This window comes from Argopecten irradians, chromosome 10, assembly GCF_041381155.1.
Source record: "Argopecten irradians isolate NY chromosome 10, Ai_NY, whole genome shotgun sequence".
Lineage (NCBI taxonomy): Eukaryota > Metazoa > Mollusca > Bivalvia > Pectinida > Pectinidae > Argopecten > Argopecten irradians.
Window position 1 is genome coordinate 23,001,627 of NC_091143.1, and position 21,354 is coordinate 23,022,980.

General features: G+C 33.4%; 1 protein-coding gene across 1 annotated transcript; it reads right to left on the minus strand.

The window, feature by feature from the left end:
- Positions 1-715: 715 nt before the first annotated feature.
- LOC138333413 (integrator complex subunit 3-like) lies at positions 716-21,266 on the minus strand. The gene is made up of 32 exons (XM_069281771.1): positions 20,864-21,266; positions 20,337-20,420; positions 20,071-20,154; positions 19,304-19,417; positions 18,934-19,018; positions 18,618-18,684; positions 17,476-17,617; positions 16,844-16,973; positions 16,465-16,562; positions 16,110-16,157; positions 15,778-15,921; positions 14,884-14,971; positions 14,060-14,139; positions 13,387-13,478; positions 13,131-13,222; positions 12,637-12,756; positions 12,172-12,304; positions 11,859-11,916; positions 11,376-11,479; positions 11,136-11,180; positions 10,410-10,529; positions 10,029-10,122; positions 9,638-9,697; positions 9,218-9,286; positions 7,423-7,498; positions 7,075-7,188; positions 6,617-6,665; positions 6,175-6,342; positions 4,780-4,877; positions 4,191-4,263; positions 3,767-3,956; positions 716-3,197 (listed from the first exon to the last, which is right to left on the minus strand). Exons 1-32 carry the CDS (start codon positions 20,939-20,941, stop codon positions 3,129-3,131), a joined length of 3,066 nt encoding a protein of 1,021 aa, XP_069137872.1. The 5' UTR covers positions 20,942-21,266; the 3' UTR covers positions 716-3,128.
- Between the last annotated feature and the right edge of the window lie 88 nt (positions 21,267-21,354).

Sequence of the window (21,354 nt, forward strand, 5' to 3'; positions counted from 1 at the left end):
CATATCATTGGGTCATAGAGGCATCAGCTCAGCAAATGAAAACAACCCCAAGACAACAGGTAGCAGATAAATTCATCAAGCCATTCCCTGACTCTGAATCATCCAGATATTTTTTGGTAGACATTAAATACATTCAAGTTAAGTCAATCATTGACGATGGCTTTTTATCCTTTCTTTGACCTTGACTTGAACATTAAAGTGTTGTTTGTCCTGATGTGCATCATCATAAAACATCCTATAAGGTCTGAAAGAGTTTCATTGCTCTAATTCCTGTTAGAAAGGTGTACATGGTGTTTGAACATGATTGCAAAGGACAGTTTGTCACAAAAAACCACAACCCTTCGGTCTTGAACAGGAACAATCTCAACTATGTTATTTCCCTGAGTTGCCTATGAAGTTTGATATCCCTGGTATTATTACAAACTTAGTGAATTTTATTGAATATACATAAACACAATTTCTATTTTAGGAACTTTGAACTTGACCTTTGATTTTAAGACCTTGACAACAATCCCATGCAAGTGCTCCCCTAAGAGAGGTGTTCATTAATTATAAGTTTGAGTTTGATCACCAAAAAGATTATTGCATCATTTCACATAAAGGTATTTCTAGATGACAATGCTCCTGTCTACCAGGAACATCAATGTCCCCATAGTCATGACTATTTATGTAGCTAGGACTGGATATTACCAAGAAAGAACAAGAAAACACCAGGTACATTTACAGTGGTATTACCATACAATTTATTGCATGTAAAGATGAAGTAACAATTGATGGCTATAACAACAAGGATTCATTGTTATTTTACTGATATCTGTGTTATGTCTTCAGTTTTCCCTACCTCCCTTAAACAGTGATGGGTGAAACATTTTGTTCCTTCAATTTATTTTTTCAATGATTTCTTCTTTGATCTGCAAACAATATTAACTTGTTCTCTAATCACCAGTGTTACATTGTGTGTGGTGTGTAATTATTCTTCCATATATGCCATGCATACACATGCAATTTCATCAGATATGGAAATGTTATATATACACACATCTTAATCACATATGACAATGCCATGTATACACATTGACTTCATCATATATGAAAATGTCATGTATACACATAAAATTCATCACAAATGAAAATGTCATGTAAACACATAAACTTCTTCCTATACAGAAATGTTGTGTATACACATAACTTCATCACATATGAAAATGTCATGTATACACATAAATTCATCACGTATGAAAATGTCGAGTATACACATAACTTCATCACATATGAAAATGCAATGTATACACACATCTTCATCAAATGGAATATCACATATACACATAACTTACTTTATCACATATATCATATGAAATTTGTACAATGCAATGTATAGGTTTACAGTTGTGTGTATACACACATACCGTCACACGCATGTCTTTATAGAACTTCTGCTTCACAAGGGAAACCATAGACATTAAATAGCACTTATTATTTAAATCTCATTTGTAATGATGCAATTACAATATTGGGATTTCTTTACCATGTTTTCGATTAATTCAAATATGTTTATTTTAACTATTAAAATGTATATTTAAAATGAAGTTTTCCATTAAGTGAGATTCAACACTTCAAAATATTTCAATAATGAAATTACTGAAAAGTTCTGCATCCATCAAAATCAACATTTAAATCAAAATCAGCATTTGTAAATTCATTTCTACCAGTTATACCACAAGCTTGTGTTACCTTCATCAAAACATGTATACTTCTCAGGTACAAAAGGCCCAAGGGACCTGAACATCTTTTACATGACGGTCTGAACATAACATGATCCGTTCAGAACTTCACAATTTACTGTTATGACAATGAATCAAACTTAAAATGATGACAAATGAAACCAACATAAATAATTGGTATATCTATCCTCTTGTTCAGAATCACTTATTGTTTGATTTTAACATGACAATGTGACAGAGATACATAGACAGGTGGAGTAGGACCAAGCCCTTTTGATAGACTTAAATAGTCCTTACATGTGTACATCTTTATATATCTTTATGAAAATACTCGTACTCATATTGAATAAGTTGAAACATGTGCGATGCTGCCTCAGTGTTAACGCTGAACTGCTTTTGTTGTCCAGGTAACTTTACATACAAACAGTTTTTACAGAAATCTAAACAGAGATTTAGTCAACAGACATGTCACATATAAAATTAGCATCAGGTAATGCAGGAGTTGATGTACATCTGAATCAGGTAATTGTCACCACCTTTAGTCACACAATGTAAAAGCTCCACGTAAAAGCTCCAGTTTCATATCAATGAAAAATGATTTAAGTCCAGAATCCAGTCAATGTTTTAGGTGGAATCACGAATCTTTTGTTCATCACGAATACTTTTCTTTTTACTGATTTCACTTTGATTCTCTCATTGAATGAAGTCCAATGAGAATTGTCTAGTCTTTTTGTACAGTTCTAGTTCTGATCAATCAAGTGTTTTTGTAATTTGTGTTTTAGATCTTCATACCAAGTTGAAGACAATGTGTCCAGGATAGGCATTCCTGATACCAAATTACAACAATACCTGTCATAATCAATAGACTACCTTTGGTATTTTAAGAAAGCTGGTTGATGCTCGAACTAAATGTTGGTTGTGGGTGTTCCCTTGTATTTGGTGCACATATCCTCATAGCTAGAAATACCCTTTAATATCAGTGAATATGGATCAGTGGCAAATGACTTGTAAAGTATCGCGACTATTGTTTACTAAAAATAATGCTTTGGCAGTCCAGGTGACCAGTTTTGTTTTATTGACTTGTCAGACTACTAATTATAATGGCTCAGTGGAGCTGTTGTTTTCCCATTGTAAACATAGAATTTAAACCATTAAACGAGTTCTCCAGACTTAGTTGATACTCTAAATGTCAATGGTTGAATCATTCAGAAAAGATGCCACAGACACTGAATTCTGTTTCGAATTGTAGTAGAAAGATTCATTCCAAAAAAAATAGTGAATATCCACTGTGTAAATCAGAGACACTGCTGGATGTCAGAGAGAAACTTGATCATCACTATAAAATAGCACTCTCCGACAGTAAACGTTTATGACCAGAGGCACCGTTATCACAAAGTTCAGGTCCCACTAATCACTGTCTTCATCCACAGGAATCACCTTCTTTCTTTTCTTCGCTCTTGGTTTTAGATCTTCATCCTGGGGAAGAGAGATAAAGGAGTTACAAGTACATTTAAGCACTGGACTGCATACAGATGGCCATTATGCGAGTATAAAAGTCAACTTGACAGCCGCAAAGTTAATTAAATGTGCGGAAGAGATTTTACATCTGTAACAAATTAACAATTCATCGTTGTCAAGAACTGAACAGCTATTTGACAGCCATTTTCCATGATTGCTGGCATGACAATTGTGACATCACAATGATAATGACATCAAAATGAGAGGACGGCAGTTCATGCACTGACCAATGCCAACTGAGTTTGGTAAGGTTACATAGTGGGGTTACAGAGAAAATGTAAACATACCAAAGAGTTGTTCTCCTAGCCACTGTTACTGTTGTAAATAATGAAGCTCTTGATATCTTCTGACAAATATGCATAATATTATCATCTTAGTGATGGTTCTTATTTCTTGTTCTATCAAAAGTTTGAATTCAAATTTAGGTATATTTTGTTATATATTCATAACAGCCAGGGCTATTTCAGGAAGTGCTAGGTTTCAACGATTCCAAAGTCTGAAGCCAAAGTGATGAATTACAAACTCACCTCACTACTTTCTGTAGCACTATCACTATAATCCTGGGCCTGTTTTTTGGATTTGTTGCCACGACTAATTCGATTGTCAATGCCCATGGCAGCACTAGCACTGGCAGCTTTCCGTACAGGAAGTCCACGTAACACACGTGTTGTCCTCACATCTTCAATGTCCTCCGCCAAGGCCAGGAGGTCACCGTACCTAAAGTTATTCAAAATAACAGCAACGTTTACCACTACACCAACATGTCACCTTATGTAAAGCAATTTAACATTGAACAACTGTATTTAACATTTTTTTTAATCAAAACTCAGCAACAAAATATTATATCTGATTTTTAAATCGTGCCAAAACAGTCTAGTTTTGTAAAATATTTATTTTTGTGATCCTAAAATTTGTAATAAAGACTTTCACACAATGTTGAAAGGTGTTTACCTTGTCTTGAGAGATTCACTTGCTGACTGTTGTATCTGTTGTAAAGCTTGCTGGATATTTTCATTGTTCAAAACTGAAATGAAAATTAGGCATTATTCACAGTTATAAAGAAAACATGGTTGATGAAGACTTGCATTACAACATTATATTGTGACACATCAGCATATGTAAGCATAAATTACAAACAAAATATATATCCTGACACATGCTTAGCCATTTCTTTAATACGTAAAGTCAAGTTGCTTCCCTGAAGTTGGGCAGGGTCAAGCTTCTTCTTTATGTAGTTCTATACTTAGAGTCAAGTCGCTTCTCTGGAGTTTCGACAGGGTCAAGCCTCTTCCAATTCTCTATTTATCATTTTAGTTATGTAAGAGTATGTTATGAATATAGCTATGTATTGAGTGAGTAGCCCCTGATTGCCAAAATTTATGTCTACTGAAGTAATAAACAGGTAAACTGTTGATTGCGTTTTTGTTGTATATGAATGATAAGATATGACCATCGTGACCTAGTAGTTATGGAAGTTAACTTACAGGATATGTTGCAATACACCTGTCACATATGACCTAAATAAGATGGTTTTACTTACAAGATATGTTGCGACACACCTGTCGCATATGATCTAGATGTGAAAGTACTTGTTCTACACTGGCATTCTCCTTCTTTGATGATGCTGTTGACCCCGTCCTTAGAACACAAAAGAAATTATCATTAAAAGCAAAGTACCCGAGATATTTATATAACATATTTAATCATAATGATACTATGCTCATATTATGCTTTAGAGAAATAAATCACCCTTCTCAATATGAAGACAGGACAGAATAATGGTGTGTGGCATCTCACTACAATTCAGTTTTTTGACAGTGGATTAGTAAATACAGTATAACTTGTCTAAACCGGATGTGAACGGGACCATTCTATTTGTTCGGTTTATACAGGTGTCCGGTTTATAGAGGATAGAACCATATGACAATATGTTCACATGAAAATCATCATAAGATTTTTTTTTATTACAGCACAAACATTTATTCTCACATATATACATGGTAGAACACAGAATTCCATCCTACGTTTTCTTGTTTTCTGAGGTACGATCCATTTCTCTCAGTGTGCTACATTCAAATTAACTCTCAGAATTTATGTGTATGTTTTATTGTCAGAATTGACTGTGAAAAGTATTCACAAATACAATGTACATGTAACAAAACCGTCGAATGGAAAGTGAAAAGTTGTCACTATCTAGGCCTTAGTATACCGGTACAGGTAAATCCCCTTAGACGCCTCATGATCAGTCCCATGTTGTGAAAACATTGCGTCCGGTTTTCCCAAGTTAATTTTACAAAGAAAGGTAAAGTAACATTACCTAGACAGTTCCGGTTTTCAGAGTAGACAGGTTCCGGATTATGCAGGTTTTGGGTACTATATTTTATTAAGAAATTTGCCGGGACCAAACAAATTAATCGGTATAGACAAGTTTCCGGTTTATACAGGGTTCGGTTTAGACAAATTATACTGTATACTAAATTTTATTATTAATTAATTTTATTTATTATGTTAGTAAATATAAACGATTTTTAATACAGCATAGCCGGTTTAAGAGAATTAAAATTTTGCCATTTGGCTTGGAGTGTATATATATATTTCTACTGATATACACGGATAAAAAATTTGTCAATAACATTATGGCCCATGAAATACGAGAATATCATCCCCACAAAAATACCCCTATACAGTACCAACTTAATTTTGCATTTTCATTCAAAACACTTCTTTAGCGATTTTTGAGTCTTAGAGTTCTACTTTACCTGTTTCTTGATATATTTTTTGGGAGATAAATTTTCACGGTTTCGCTTTGCAGATATGCAAAATTGAATCGTCTATGGAAATAAATCGGATGACAGTAGCAGATTCTCTGTTTTGTTTGATTACAGGAACATAGTTAGAAGGGATTGCAGGGACTGTATTGTTATGGCTCACTTACCTTTGCCTCTTTTTGGGAGTGCTGCTGAGTTTGTTCACCTGAGACAGGATGAGATCGGCCAATTTGTCCTCAAACTCCTGGGCCCAATATTTAAGTATAGATACCGTGAAAAAGTCATGCTTTTTACAGTCGCGACACAAGACTGGCCGAAGTAAGTCTGCTGAAGGTCTGCAAGGAAAGTCATTACCAGATGAATTTTAGCTTTTTCATTCTATGTGTCACTTTGTGATGCTGTACACCTTTTGAAAAGTTACTAATAAGTTCTTATCAATTTATCTACCTTGATTAGATTCCATACTGCATTAAAAACTAGTAACTTTATATCATTAATACATAAATTCTCTCAGATTCAGAAGCTCCTTATCAGCAAAATGTTTTAACACCTCCTTTTTAATGTCCCTTTTAGATTCTTGTAGCATATTATCATCTAACTCACACTTACCCTTCCATCTTCAACAGTACCAGCATACTGGACATAGCTTCTGCATGGCCTGAAATTGGAATGGTTTAAAACCAAAATTGTATTATCACAAGAACATGAATTGTGTACATTAAATATGTAACAATAAATGTATGTGTGGAGTAATTAAAATATATATACCCGGTATAACCCATTAGATAAACACTATTATACAACACACAATCCTTATCTCAATAAAACAGATATACAAGTAAAAGACTTTATCCCACCCGTAAAGACAACAGAATAAATGACTCAGGCCAAATGTCATCCCCCTCACCCTCTGAAGTTGGGCGGACAGCTGTGTTTTAGTCAATAAGACATGTGTATTGTAACTTCTTATTTTCCTACACAAGCGCAGAATATGCCACCATACTAGGATTACATTAATTATAGAATATCACCTAAATTTGGTCCTTATTTCATCCTAGCATACATACTCATGAAGTCCAGTTTAGGCAGTATCGGCATGATGTACTCCACAGGGATGTTATGGGCTGTGATAAGCTGCCACAGGAAGTACTGCTCCAGGGTCTCCCAGTCCAGGCTGGCATCTGTAGGACGGAACAACATTTAAATTTAAAGGGAAAGGAAACAACGTTAACACATGAAACATAGTTCATCTATTAATTTCTGTTTTAAAGTATGCAATTTCTCACTATTCCTTTTTCACCTCCTGCTTTCTTTTTTCATTCTTATAATTATTTTTTTTCTCGCTTTCATTTTAAGATACATCTATTGGAATACCCCTATACTAAACAGTTTTGCCAAAGACAATTATTACTTACTCAAAACAGACAAAAACGAATCCTTCCTGAACATTACTAGGTGTCCCTGGAGAATTTGACAAATCAGATCTTGGAGCTGAAAAGTATTAAGAATACATTATCTGAAATGTTACATTAATATTTGAGAAACAAAAATTTTCAGACTAGTAACGCCAGATCCGTTTGGTTACAGTGCTCAAAGTCAGAAAACAAAATACAGTGGACCCGCGATAATGCGGACGCCGATAGTCCGGAAAACTCACAATCCGGACGGAAATATCAGGGAACGGATTTCTCAGGGAACGGATTTCCGTAACGGTAATTATACTCACTAGTCCGGAAATTCGTATTCCGAATCCGGAACTCCATTTTGGGAACGGAATGTAATTTTCGTTAATAAATTCCCGCAATTATCCGGACAATTTGTTGTCGCGACGTGCCGAGAAAATCCAAGGCCAGCTACAGTCATGTTTACAATACACACTATCACTTGTCACTGACTGTGTTGTCATAACGACGGCTGCCAGGTCATAGCCACGGGCGTTTACCTGAACACCTTTCCCACACGGGTACATGCAGTCATGTAACGGTTCATTAGTTTTCTATAGATCAAACTTCAGTGTTGTAATTGAGATACGCAATATATTTTTAGCCACACGCTTTTAAAAATGCAGTTTGAGTTTGGGTACGGGTACGTATGTTGTAGATACCTTACTTGTTTCGCATGCAGAATATATCGCTATGAGTATCGGATACAATAAAGTGAGATAATACTCACAAAATTAATAATAATTTTAAATGTATGTGGATCTATTCGAATTCATCGTCTGTGGTATAAGATATAAAGGCTACGGCATATGCCATTTACACGTGTGTGATATTGTGCACGAAGTTAGACGTGAACGGCAGCTGAGGACAGGTTCCAACTGAAATGACTGTGTAAATTGTTATTATTATTTCTTTTTTTTTCCGCGATAACGTTATGTGTTTTCTTTCTCACTCTCTTTTTGAATATATTGAACATATATTGTATCTCTTTTAGAGGAAATAAAGAATGAATGAATGAATGAAAGTGAACGTGCGCGTGGTTGTTACACGTCTGTAAGTCAGAAAGCAAAGACTTGTGGAAATGGTGATCAAAACACACATTATATAAAAGAGCAATTATATAAGTTCATAAAATGTTCACAACTATTTGTTATCATAGTTTTTTTATGCCAAGAACGTAGATGATATTGATCCTTGGTTAGGCAATTTGCCGTACGACAGATCAAGAGTGGGATAGGTAGTTATATGCATACATAGTGCACAATAAACGACGTCACGGCCTTATGTTTCGTATTTTGAAAAAGAAATATGTTTATTTAATATTCTTAACGTAATGATATAAGAATACCTATAAAAGGTATTACCTATAACAAACAAAGTATTAAAGCCTATCATTGATTACAAGGTCAAGGGGAGTAACTCGTACGTGACAATTTAATTGACTAAGAACACGGAATTCGTCTGTCTGGAAAACTCGTAATCCGGACAGTTTAGGCTGGGAACCAAGGTGTCCGGATTATCGAGGGTCCACTGTAAAGAGCCTTCAATAATTCAATATAGATTATATTAAATTGATCGTTTAGGAAAAATGAACAGGTTAACGTATTACTTGAAAAATGGAAAACATCCAAACTTTTTTTGAGTAGTTTTTAATTGAGTTTTGAGCATGACAAATTAATTGCAATAAATGTTCCATCTGCTGAACTTAATACAATGTACTAGTTGTTGTTGTTGCTAACAGCACTGATTAGTGTAAGTTACTTCCTACCTGTGTCCCATCAATGGCAGAAACAATCATATTCAACAATTCTGAATTCCCAATGGCTATCCTCGGAAACTGAAAAGAAACATAGACTTTTATCTCTTTTTTGTCACATAACATTTATCATGTTCCTTTCAAGATTGCAATCATATCAATATAAATTTCCCATATATTTCACACATCATATGGATGAAAATTAGATTACAATTTTTACAAGGAGATCATATATACCTTATCAACTTGTTGATAGGATCATCGTAAAATTTGGAGGTATCAAAGATTTCAAGAAATGAAAGAGCACATTTGATCAGGATAAAAAAAACATTCAAAATGAAGTTCAAGATAATGCTGTGACCAAGGACATAAATATATTATTTTCAAAATGCCTTCAATAAAACCACATTATCTGTGTCTGTGCAGACTTACATTCGTATAGATGTCTGGCATAATGAACGTAAAAAGTCGGATATCATCTTCTTGGGCCAACTAAAACAATTAAAATATGAATTACTTAATAGCAAATTGAAAGAAGCTAATCTTTATATTAGGTAAAAAAATATTTTGAATTCTGATATGAAAATGCATTAATATCCTTTCAACATCTGTGACCGTTACCAAATATTCCTGATGATTCCAGAAGCTTTTCTTTCCAAGCCTATGATAATTCATTTTTCTTACAAACATTTGTTGTAGACACTGTGCTGCCTTTAGATTCAGGGCAATTCTACAGTTACATTTTATTACAACAATATAGACATTTAAACATTTCTTACAAACAACCATTACAGAGATTCAGTTGTGGACAGGACAGTATTACCTTTAGGTCCGACATCAGACACGACTCCAGATCTTTGTTGTCCAAACTCTTACAAAAATCTTTGTAGGAGCTCATCTTCTCATCATTCACTTTCCTGTAACCATGACAACCACTTATAGCCCAATTTCAAATAGCTTCCAATGAATTTATCAAATAAAAGAAAATATGAAAATTTGGTAGTTAATCAGACAAATTATGAAAACTACCGTTATGTTTTATTCCTGAGACCTCCAAATCACCAATATCTCTTTATTTAAGTCTATGGAATCGTGATGTCGTGTGTATAATTCTCACTTTACTTTTTCCAAATAAACTTAAGTCTCAGACACAAGGAAATGCATCTTTATATAGTACATCCCCTTATTAGAATATGATACCTACCCCACTTTAACGAAGTACAGTAGGTGATAGCCTATCCGAGGCTGTTTACCATACATCTCCCCTAACAACTGTAACACAGGCTGACGACTGGGGTCCTCTTCTGACAGAGTACATAAAAACCTGTAAAACAATGTATCACAGATAAATCACCTTCTATGTGAATGTGGAGAATAATGAAAAGTTAAGGTTCTCTTTACCAGAAGACAACATGTCAGACAACTTAACCGGCATGGCCAATTATTGTATAGCGTTCATTTGTTTTCACTTGTTCCAATTTACTAAATGGATTGAACAATGATATTAGAAATGCCCCCAGTGTTGCTGTTTTTAAACAAAAATATTTAAAGGATGTGTTTTCACAATTTTAGTTTTATACTTTCTACCAATATTTTAGAAAGCAACCCTATTTACATGTTGATATGAATGTATATGTCTTTTACATTAAGGTATTGTCTGTATTAAACTGTTGTCTCTGATAACTTTAATATTGATGCAGGGCCATATTGTAAATTAGACTTGTCTAAATATGTAACCCTGGTTAAATAAAAGATTTTATCATTATTTATTATTATTATTATGGACTGAGAAGAATGTATGGATCAATTATAAAAGTAAACATAAGCCATGTACTAAATACCATGATAGGAAATTAACAATCAACCATAACAAGAAAAGATCAATATTTGAAAAGAAAATTTGCAAAGGCATCATTGAATGCTAACTTACCTAAACATTACAAATAATGGTGATCCTACAGAATCTTCTAACGACCTGTAATACAAAAACATAGAATTAATATGTGTATACCAAACAGAATCTTCTAAAGACTTGAAATACAAAAACATAGAATTAATATGTGTATACCAAACAAAAAGATTTTCTAGTTTTATTCAAATCACATCTCCATTCTTACATAGCTATATATTTTCCTTAAATTCACACAAGCAACAACATTTAGCCACTTACTCTTCGTCTGTCTCCTGAGGGAATATAGAGGTGCTGAAATGGCTGCTGAGGATCTCACAAAGACATGTGGCTAGCGGCGTGGCTGTATCCTGGTCAAACTCATCCTGTTAAATTGATACGACAAACATTTTATATAAAATATATTTTTTTGGTAAATTTGTATATTTATTTTTCATTTTGAGCTTCTTTATCAATTATACGCTATTACATATGTATTGGAATGCAAATGGGCCAATAATCTGAAATAAGGTAGCAAATCTGGCTTGTGTTTGGAGGTCCTGGTTCACCCAGGTTGGGCTGCTTTATTATCCTCTCTCCTATTACATATTTAAATACTGTACATAGACTCACTCAATATGACTCTGATATCCTTTTATATGTTGTTGAATTTATAAAGCTAATTAATGCATATGGTGACATCTTTCATTGAATGTTTACTGATGACAAATTTTATGTAATTGATGAGAGAACAAAATAATTTACCTCATTTAGCACTGTCTGCATAATTCTATCCATGATCTCACACTGGATTTCTGGGTCCCTAAAACAAATGTAAAGCTGTGTATAGTATCCAAAACAAAATAATTTGATATCAGCCATTTTTGACTTAAACCAGGCACAATAGTTTTTAAGGCCAGGTAATTACCAAAAATGGTCATAACTTTTTATTGTAATAAGTAAGAATTTGAAAAAGAACATTACAACTTAAATCGTGCCTATCAGCCAATAAAGACTTGTTTTTAAAGTCATAATCTAAACACTATTTAATGTCACATAATGTGTGTTCTGGCCTTACTTCTCGGCTTGAAGCTGTTCTGTGAAGTCCTGGAGGTCACCGCCCAGCTGTGGTAAGATGTCCGTGATATCCACATGTTGGTAACGTGAGTCTTGTATTGGCTGGAACTTTGTTTCTGATGGTTTTAATTTCCCTGCATAAGTAAGATCATCTTATAACTGTGATGTTTATTTCATATATTGCCCTATATAAACTGATGTTTTTCAATATTGTTAGAATTCCACTTCAAGTTATCATACATTTGATATTTAATATCTCAATATTTATCACTTGTTTGAAAGAATAACATCACAAAATTTGTGAAAATATAACATAATTTTCCAATGTTGATGATGTAACAATCATTACATGACTGTACCTGTGATGATTTGCGCCATCATGTTTCAGCACCAAAAGTGATAAATATGATAAATGTGTACTTTTAGAGTATAAACTGAAAATATCAAAGGAAACTAAAAGACAAACCTATTGGTACGTCATCATCCTCATCACTGAAGGCAGCGTGGTCGTCCGACAGATTGTTATCCACATGGTTACCATTGTCAATCTCTATCACATCTTTGTTGTTAAGTGGCTCCTCTTTAACTGAATCAAGTATAAAGCCAAAGTAATAATTCTAATTCAATCTAAATACATTCCAAAGTATATCTAAAAAGCATGGGGCACAATTTTTCATAGTGTAAAAACTTTAAGGTAAAATGTGTTTGCTTGATCAAATGTTCATTAGGACAGGTTATATTCATTCATAAATATCAAATTAGCAACTCCTTGAATAATGATTTGAAAGAACCAAAAATGATACATCATACATGTATCACTATTCCCAGTGAAATTTTTTTTAGCGACTCTGGAAGTTAAAGGATAATTCAAAACTTCTTTATTTCTGATCAAGATGATTATATCACAGACAGTGAATACAAATTTTACCTCAATGTAGAGACACAGTAACAAATACTGACCTTCTTGTGAACAGAACTCCAGAAAGTTTTCCCTGATTAAAGCTCGTAAATCTCGATCTAGCTTTGGGTTATCAAAAAGTGGCGACAAAGATCTGCAAAACAAAGGTCTCCATATATAATTCAAAATTGAAAAACAGTAATGCTTGAATCCACAAACTATTTGTTTATCACAAATTGATTACTAGAATTTACATTACATCAACACTCTTAATGTGCAGCCTCAAGTCAATGTCATGTAATGAAAAAGGATACTTACTGCAAAACTCTTTTGTCTAGAATGGTCTTGAGTGATGTGAAGATCCCTTGTTTTACATGAACTTTTAATGGTAAACTGAAGTGGGGCATTATCTGCAAACAAAACATATTGTATATCTGTAACAATGCAAACATTCATCAGTGACCATTCTTATCAACATCCCAGAACCTAAATTGTCATTACATAGTACATCTTACAAACAGTGATCTTTCTAATCTTCTGTGTTACTCATAGTGTAAATCTTTTTGTCACATACCATTAATGTAGACAGCTCTAGAGACCAATCCCTTCTGGAGCTGATAGGATAATGCTTATAGCTACATATGTATTTCTCAAATTATTCATCTAAAAGTTACTTGATAGTGTTGACCGCCAGGAATTCAGTCAGATCATATTTTTAGATGCACTATTTGCTAAGACAATTTTGGTTATATACCTAGTAATGTCTGTATTACATAAATATTTCTACCTCCATATGAAATTTAGATATGATGAAACCGGACAGGCAGGACGGTTCTAGGTACCAGTAATAGTTACCATTAGCAACTTCCTATTTCAAGGTAGACACATAATACGCTGCAATAAATCAACACTGTGTGATTTATTAAAAATTATGACCTATTTCTTTATTGTCATTGTTACAAGTAGCAATGATATAGAAGAGGATACTTACGCGACAGAGAAAATCTAACAGGGTGGCTGTGATGGCAGGGTGGGGACGGATGGAGTGGAACATCACAAGAATCGCAGGTTCTGTAACATAAATCATCACCATAACGGATTGATATCTACCAATCAAGGTCACGGTGGTCAAGTAAAGCTGGTATATATGCATATTACCACAAGAATAGCAGGTTCTGTGACATAAAAATCACTAAACAATATATATAAATGGATTGATATAAAGTAATTAAGGCCATGGTGGCCAAGTAGTTAATATGTACCAATATGTTACCACCTCTGGGTCACGAGTTCAAATCCCACAAATCAAACTAAGTAATCAAGTACTGAGAGTACAGTGAATACAGCGCATAGAGGAAAAAATAAATTCTGAAACATAAATCTTCTACAACCAATACATTCTAGGTAAAGAATAAGAATGCTCCATTAAAAGGTTTACTGATTTTTACAACAGAGTTTTACAAATTTCTGAATGTCCTGCAGTCTGCTATGATGTGCTTGTGTTCTTGACCAAAATATTTAAATGTGATTCCAGTATTTCTTTCAGTCAACATGTAACAGGTCTCCTTTTAAGTGAGGTTGCCATATACTACAACATAGGAACCCTTCCCCAAAACAACTGGATGGTCAAAAAACAAATAAGGCTGTTAATTCTTCAGAAATCAAAGACTGAAAAGCTCCTGTCAATGTCAACATTGTCTTATACTATCCATTAGGAATAATTCATATCATACAGTATGAACACCTTTACCTATCATACAGTATGAACACCTTTACCTATCATACAGTATGAACACCTTTACCTAACAAACTCACCTATGTTCATAATGCTGTCTTTTTCTGGATCGAAGAAGAGCCAATCATAAAACAGGGCCAGCTTAGCATTGGTGGCAGCAACATTGGACTGATGTAAAGAATTATATCACCATTAGTTACAATGTAAATCATGCATAAAATACTTTTCTCATAATGACATTGGCATTATGTAAAACAAGTTACTTTCATGGATTTCATAGACAATAAAAAATTGCAAAAAAAATAATCTTCTTTAATCTGAATCAAGACTTTCCAAAGTTGCAAAAAAATGATCTTCCTTAATCTGAATCAGACTTTCCACAGCTTAATTAACATTCTGTCATTGTGGTTTTATTTCACTTTGGAAAGGAATGTTTATACTTAGTTTTTGAAAAAAAAACCCAAAATATGCAATTCTTCAGTTTTTGAAGAAAAAGGATGACGCCATTTCTACAACTAACCATTTAGTCACAATAGGTTTATTTCATTTTGGGTTGAAAGGCCCACTACCTTTCCGAAACGGCTTTTAATTTTTAAAATGGGAAAGTAAAACAAGATCGATAATTTTGTAGAGTCTTAAAAATTATTAACTTACCACTAATACTACATTTATCATCACCTTCAGAACGATTTGATTAAAATAAATAAAATGTTTATTTTCATAACGCGGGTCGTATTATGTTTCCCACCGTCGTCCTAAATACCGCGCGGTAGTTGACTATCACTGCGCCAGATGGCAAAACAGCGAATGGACTCTCCACTGTTTTCATATATTACGCAGGAAATCTTGCATATGTTTGGTGTCGTAACCTTATTTTAGGTCATCGGTATGCATTTTCTGATGTTATTAATGTTCTTTAAGAAACCTATATATTTTGCTCCGGAAAGGTTATGGGCCTTTAAGTGAGTACTTACGGTACATGTAGTCAGTAACCAGCCAATCACAGCCCAGCGTGGAATGATGTCCGAGCAGATCAATTCATTTGGAGGATGGAACACAGCACATATGTAACGTATCAGGTCACATCTTAATGACTGGCTCTCTGGGGTCGACAGATACTGGAAATAACATCAAAATACTGGAAAACCATGTAAAACAAATCTCTACAAACACATGCATAGGCAAATTATAACTCTTGCTTTTTTACAAATGGAAAACAGTTCTAAGATATATATATGTATTACATTAAATCACATTTGATGGTATAAATTTTAAAGAAAAATGTATCAAAGCTAAAACTACAAACCTGTCTTTGGAACCAATCTTGAAATCTTTTATGCTGCCCAAATTTCACCTGTAACAAACAATTAATTACAGAATTGTAAATCCAAGTACTGATCATTAGATCAGGTATTAAACAAGAAATACACACTTTGTTGAATTCTTATTTTTCTTATTCCCACATTTTTAATTAAACTCAATATTAGCTTATATCAACCCTCAGTTTTATTAATGCTAAACAAAATTATCGGGGGAAAATGATTGAAATACTGTCAAATGAATGTTCGCAAAAAGAAATTCAGGTATGATTTAATTTTGTTGACTCCCAAAGGTAACCTTCAATAAAAATTAGTAACAGCAACTATGGTAATGATCTTTACCTTGGTAACGAGAAATACAAGCTTGGTTTCCATGTCTGGTGTTAATCTACTGATTAAAAACTTCCTGGATGTTCTCATTAACATCAACTGCTGAACACCTAAAATAAAACAAATTCAGAGTCTAAATTATTTATTATTGGCATTTGACCAGAGAACAATTACAAGTAATCGAAATAGCCTTCGATTACCGATTACTGTCGATTACTTGAGAAAATGTTATTAATTACAATCGATTACGATTACACGATTACGATTACCCCATACCTGATGTCAGAAATAGATTAGAATACCATCGGGGTGTAACAATACATCAATCTATCAATATAATGTGATTGTTTTACTCGATAAATCAATGGAAAATTCAGCAAATATTTCCTACCTGTGAACTGTGCATGGATTGCTGAAGGGTTTTGTACCATGTCTTTCCATAACTTCTCAAAATCTGAAATCCTTGCAACATTTTGTAGCAGCCTTACAAGGTCTCGTCCGATGTGGATACAGTCTGTCCACTGTTAACATAAACAGACTTCAGCGTCAGAGGCATGGGTTTACACATAACAAAGACATCTTAAAGGGAGCTAGTATAAATCAGAATACACATAACAAATACATCTAATAGGGAACTAGGATAAGTTGAAGTTGTTAACAATGATATTGGTACAAATTTCAATGAAATCCAATCACTGTTACTGGTCTTACTGTGAACCAGGTTATTTTCACAGCAACTTACCTCGGGGAATTTCCTTTTTTAATACCTTATAAATTTTTACGACAATTTGATATCCTGATTTTGACCCATATGGTTCTATTGTACAAGCCCTTGCAATATTTAAATCACAAAACTTAATACAGAGTCAATTAAAGCTGCTTTGACCTGATAAGTATCAAAAGAAATATGACTCTTAATTTTTTGAATAAGCCGAAATATTCTGAATTCTACCGACTGATGGAAATCTAGTGTTTGAACAAATTAATTTTAAATGTAACATTTTCCTGATGATATCCTTTTACCTTTTCTCGCAGTAGACCAATACAAAGTTCAACCTCCCGTTGTCGTAAAGTGACAAACAATGGACCGTTGTGGTCCTCAATGACTCGAAGATATGTGTACACAACAGTGGCTATTAGGGATGGGAACTTGTCCAACCATGGTCTGAAAACAAAAACAGTCTGTTCTTTAAAACAATTTGAACATATAAATATATTGATACTGATTTGACAAATGTCTGTCACAGAAATTTGGTTTTATTAGTTAACATCTTACTATAAACAGCCAGGGTAATTTAAGGACATGCCAGGTTTAGATAGTAAAGAAAAGCTGGAATATTCAAAGAAAAATCACCACATGGACATTAAATTTGTGACGCAGTGGAAAACGGTTTATGATAATATTTCAAGACATCTTAATTCTTAAAGACCCGCTACCTTTCTGAAACAGCTTTTTATTTTCAAAATTGGAATGCAAAACAATTTTGAACATTTTGTAGAGTCGCAAAAGTTATTAGCTTACAGTTAGTAATTTCCTTATAATCACATTTTAAGCAATTTAATTAAAAATAAATCAAATGTTAATATTCATAACGCGGGTTTCCCTCCATCGTCCTAATTACTGCGCGTTACTTGACTATTACTGGGCCAGACGACAAAACAGTGAAATTAATCTTCACTGTTAACATGGATTATGCAAATGATTTCGCATTTGTTTGGTGCTGTAACCTCATCTTTGGTCATCGATATAATCCTTATTATGTTATAATTGGTTTTTAGAAACTTTTCATTTTTGTTTCGAATGGTAATGGGCCTTTAACCACTCCGCCATCACAGCCCCCACCTCAACATGACATCTGGATGGTACAAACATGGAAGTGATGTGAGAGGTTGCAATGAAGTGGACGACCAAGGGTTACATTAAAACAAATTTTATCATTCACAAACATAATATTATATATAAATGGATGAAATAATAAACATGGAGGGCAAGAAAATACATTGTCATGATGATTTAAAATCACTAACATGCCTAAATACATGCATGTCATTGTTTCGCAGTAACATCATATGGTTTCAACTTGATAGGTCTTACTATAATTGTGACATTTTGAACAAACAGTTTAAGAATACAATTCCTTTGTCTTAAGATATCCTAGACTTACCTGTTTTCTGTGAATACATCAAGCATATTCTCTGTCAGCCAAATGTTCTTCTGAGAAACATCCCCACCTGCATGAGTAAATGAATACATGCATTACATGATGACAAATAAACACTGTTAGACAGATTTTTTTACAGGTATCTGAAGTTATTTCTTAAAGATTGAGTAAAAGCTAATAAAAAGTGTATACAAACAAATATTGAGGAATAATCACAAATTATCCAAATTACATTAAGTTCTAGTATTACTCACCTGCTCATGAGAAGTTTATAAAAACATTAATAAAAAACTATTATTTTTGTTTTGTTTTTACTCACCAGCTATCTGTCGGAGAAGACTGAGACACACACTCTCTGTTCCATTTACTGAACTCTTCACTAGTGATCTCAATAACCATATAACCTATATCAAATAATACAGTCATGATTTATTTTAGATTTTAGTAAACATTTTAGATTATATCGAAACAATCAGATTTCAGTAATTTAGACAACTATCTTCATCATTTTCCTTCTCTTTTACAATATGGTGATTGTTGTAATATTTGAATAAACACAACTCTTCAAAACATCTTTGAAATAAGAATAGAATATAATTGTGCTGAATGATACATTTTTAAGTGTGAACAAGTCAATGAATTGACACCTACAATGTATACATGTGCATGTACTGTAAATATGAACTCACCTGAACCTTGGTATTGTCCAAAAGCTTCAACCATTTTTCAAATATCAGCTGGTTTGTATGTCTGAGAACAAGTGACATGGCATCCCTACTGATCAAGGTCATGTCCCGATAACTCTGAAAATGGTAGTCAGAAGATTAGTCATGATGAATAACTTATACAGAGTTATTGCCCTTTGTAATGATTCTTCATTTGCTAACCTCCCTAAAGTGAAACTTATGTAGATATTTTTCAATTGTTTCTTTGAACATCAGGGTAAGGTAGTAAGGCTAAATATTTTTTAACATTTACATTGATTGAAAGACTCCAACACATCGAAAAAATTAATTTCTAGTGGAATGTATCCAGTTGATTTTTTTTTCCAAATGAACCAGTGTATTATCAAAACTAATGAACATGGCAGTATGATATGACAGAACAGACCAGTTACATGATATCATATACATGTACTGTAAATACTGGAAATACCCTTTTATAAGTTTACCTCATTGTGACCCTTTTATAAAATTTAGAACTGTACACAAATTATTGCTTCAAAGACCGCTAAAAAGCTTTGAAAAAACTTATACTAAAATGAGTATGCGTGTTTACAGTAAATATAAATGTAACAGGAGAGGAGAAAATGTAGCGGCTCGACCAGGATTCGAACCCGGGACCCTCTGAACACTAGCTGAGTGCTCTACCGACTGAGCTACCTGGTCACCGATGATCAACCCAGTCCAATCCCGCTACATAAATTTGTATCAGAAGACCTAAAAGCTATAAACACCTTGACACATGCTGTGGGGTCAGTAAGGATTGCATACAGTAGTCCCAACTGTACTTCCTCATGCTGTAATGGTCCTTTTGATACCTGAAAAATCCACAAAAAGAACAGATAAATTCTAAAATCATTTTATTATATTGAACATGTGATATAGATTTAAATTATTAATTACATAAAAATTTTTCCTTTTTGAACTTCTCATTTTTTTAAAAATTGCAATCTTTTCTTCTTAAATCTGTTTATTTTTAAGTTGATAAATTATAACTTACATAGGAATTGAGGGCGTCATTTGCCTCCCTGTCTGACATTCCATTTCGGATATTGTTAACAACATTGTAACACTGTTCAAATCTCTGAAAACACATAATGTACATCAATAAATTAGAAACAACAATTCATTCCATAAATATCATTATCCCTAAATTGTTTTTTGTTCATATCATGTCTTGTTACAAACAAATAAATGTCTTTAATGTATAGAAGAAAGCTGAGCATATGTTGTATATACTTGTACATCATTTTTTTTAAAGAAAGCCAGTCATGATTTTAGTTGTAAGTTTTAACAATAGTGCCCACTTAGAATTAATTACTAATTAGATTTAAATCTGTGTATTTCAACAAAATGTTACATCCAGAAGTTTAGCATGAGATAAGTTGACTTATTTTTATATAAATATTTGAAGGAAGTTTCATATTCTAACAGTCACACATAAATAAAACTGTCATTTGCTAAGAAATACATGGAAAATAACAATCAAAATACAGGAAAAAAATAAAGTGCAACCCAAAATTTTACCTCGTTCAAATCATCCTTTGGTTCCAAAACAGTTGTTGCTACAAGTTTAGATTGCGTCAACTTTGCCGTTTGTTCCATTTCTTCATCTGAGTAAAATATTCTCCTAGTAATGAAATCATTTTGTTCCAACTAACACTGTGCATTGCACTCCATCCCCATTCTCCAATGGGGTAAGGGGCGGTAACTCTAAAAGTTTAAATAGACCGCCATGTTGACACTCTTTCGTTATAAAACTGTCGTATTGTTAGCTGCAGCGGAGATCAATAGCACATATTGATGGCTTAAAATATCCCTTGTATGATTATCACGTTAGTAAATTGTACCATGGGGCAATAAATTAGCCAATTTAGAAGAAATCAGAGTTTTTTCTTCTATGCAAAATCTCTCCGCATGCAGGGGCCGTAATTAGGACAAATAATGTCGCTAAAATAAACGGCGACATGGTTCTTTTAAGAAATGATCAGACGAATAATAATTTATGATATTATAAT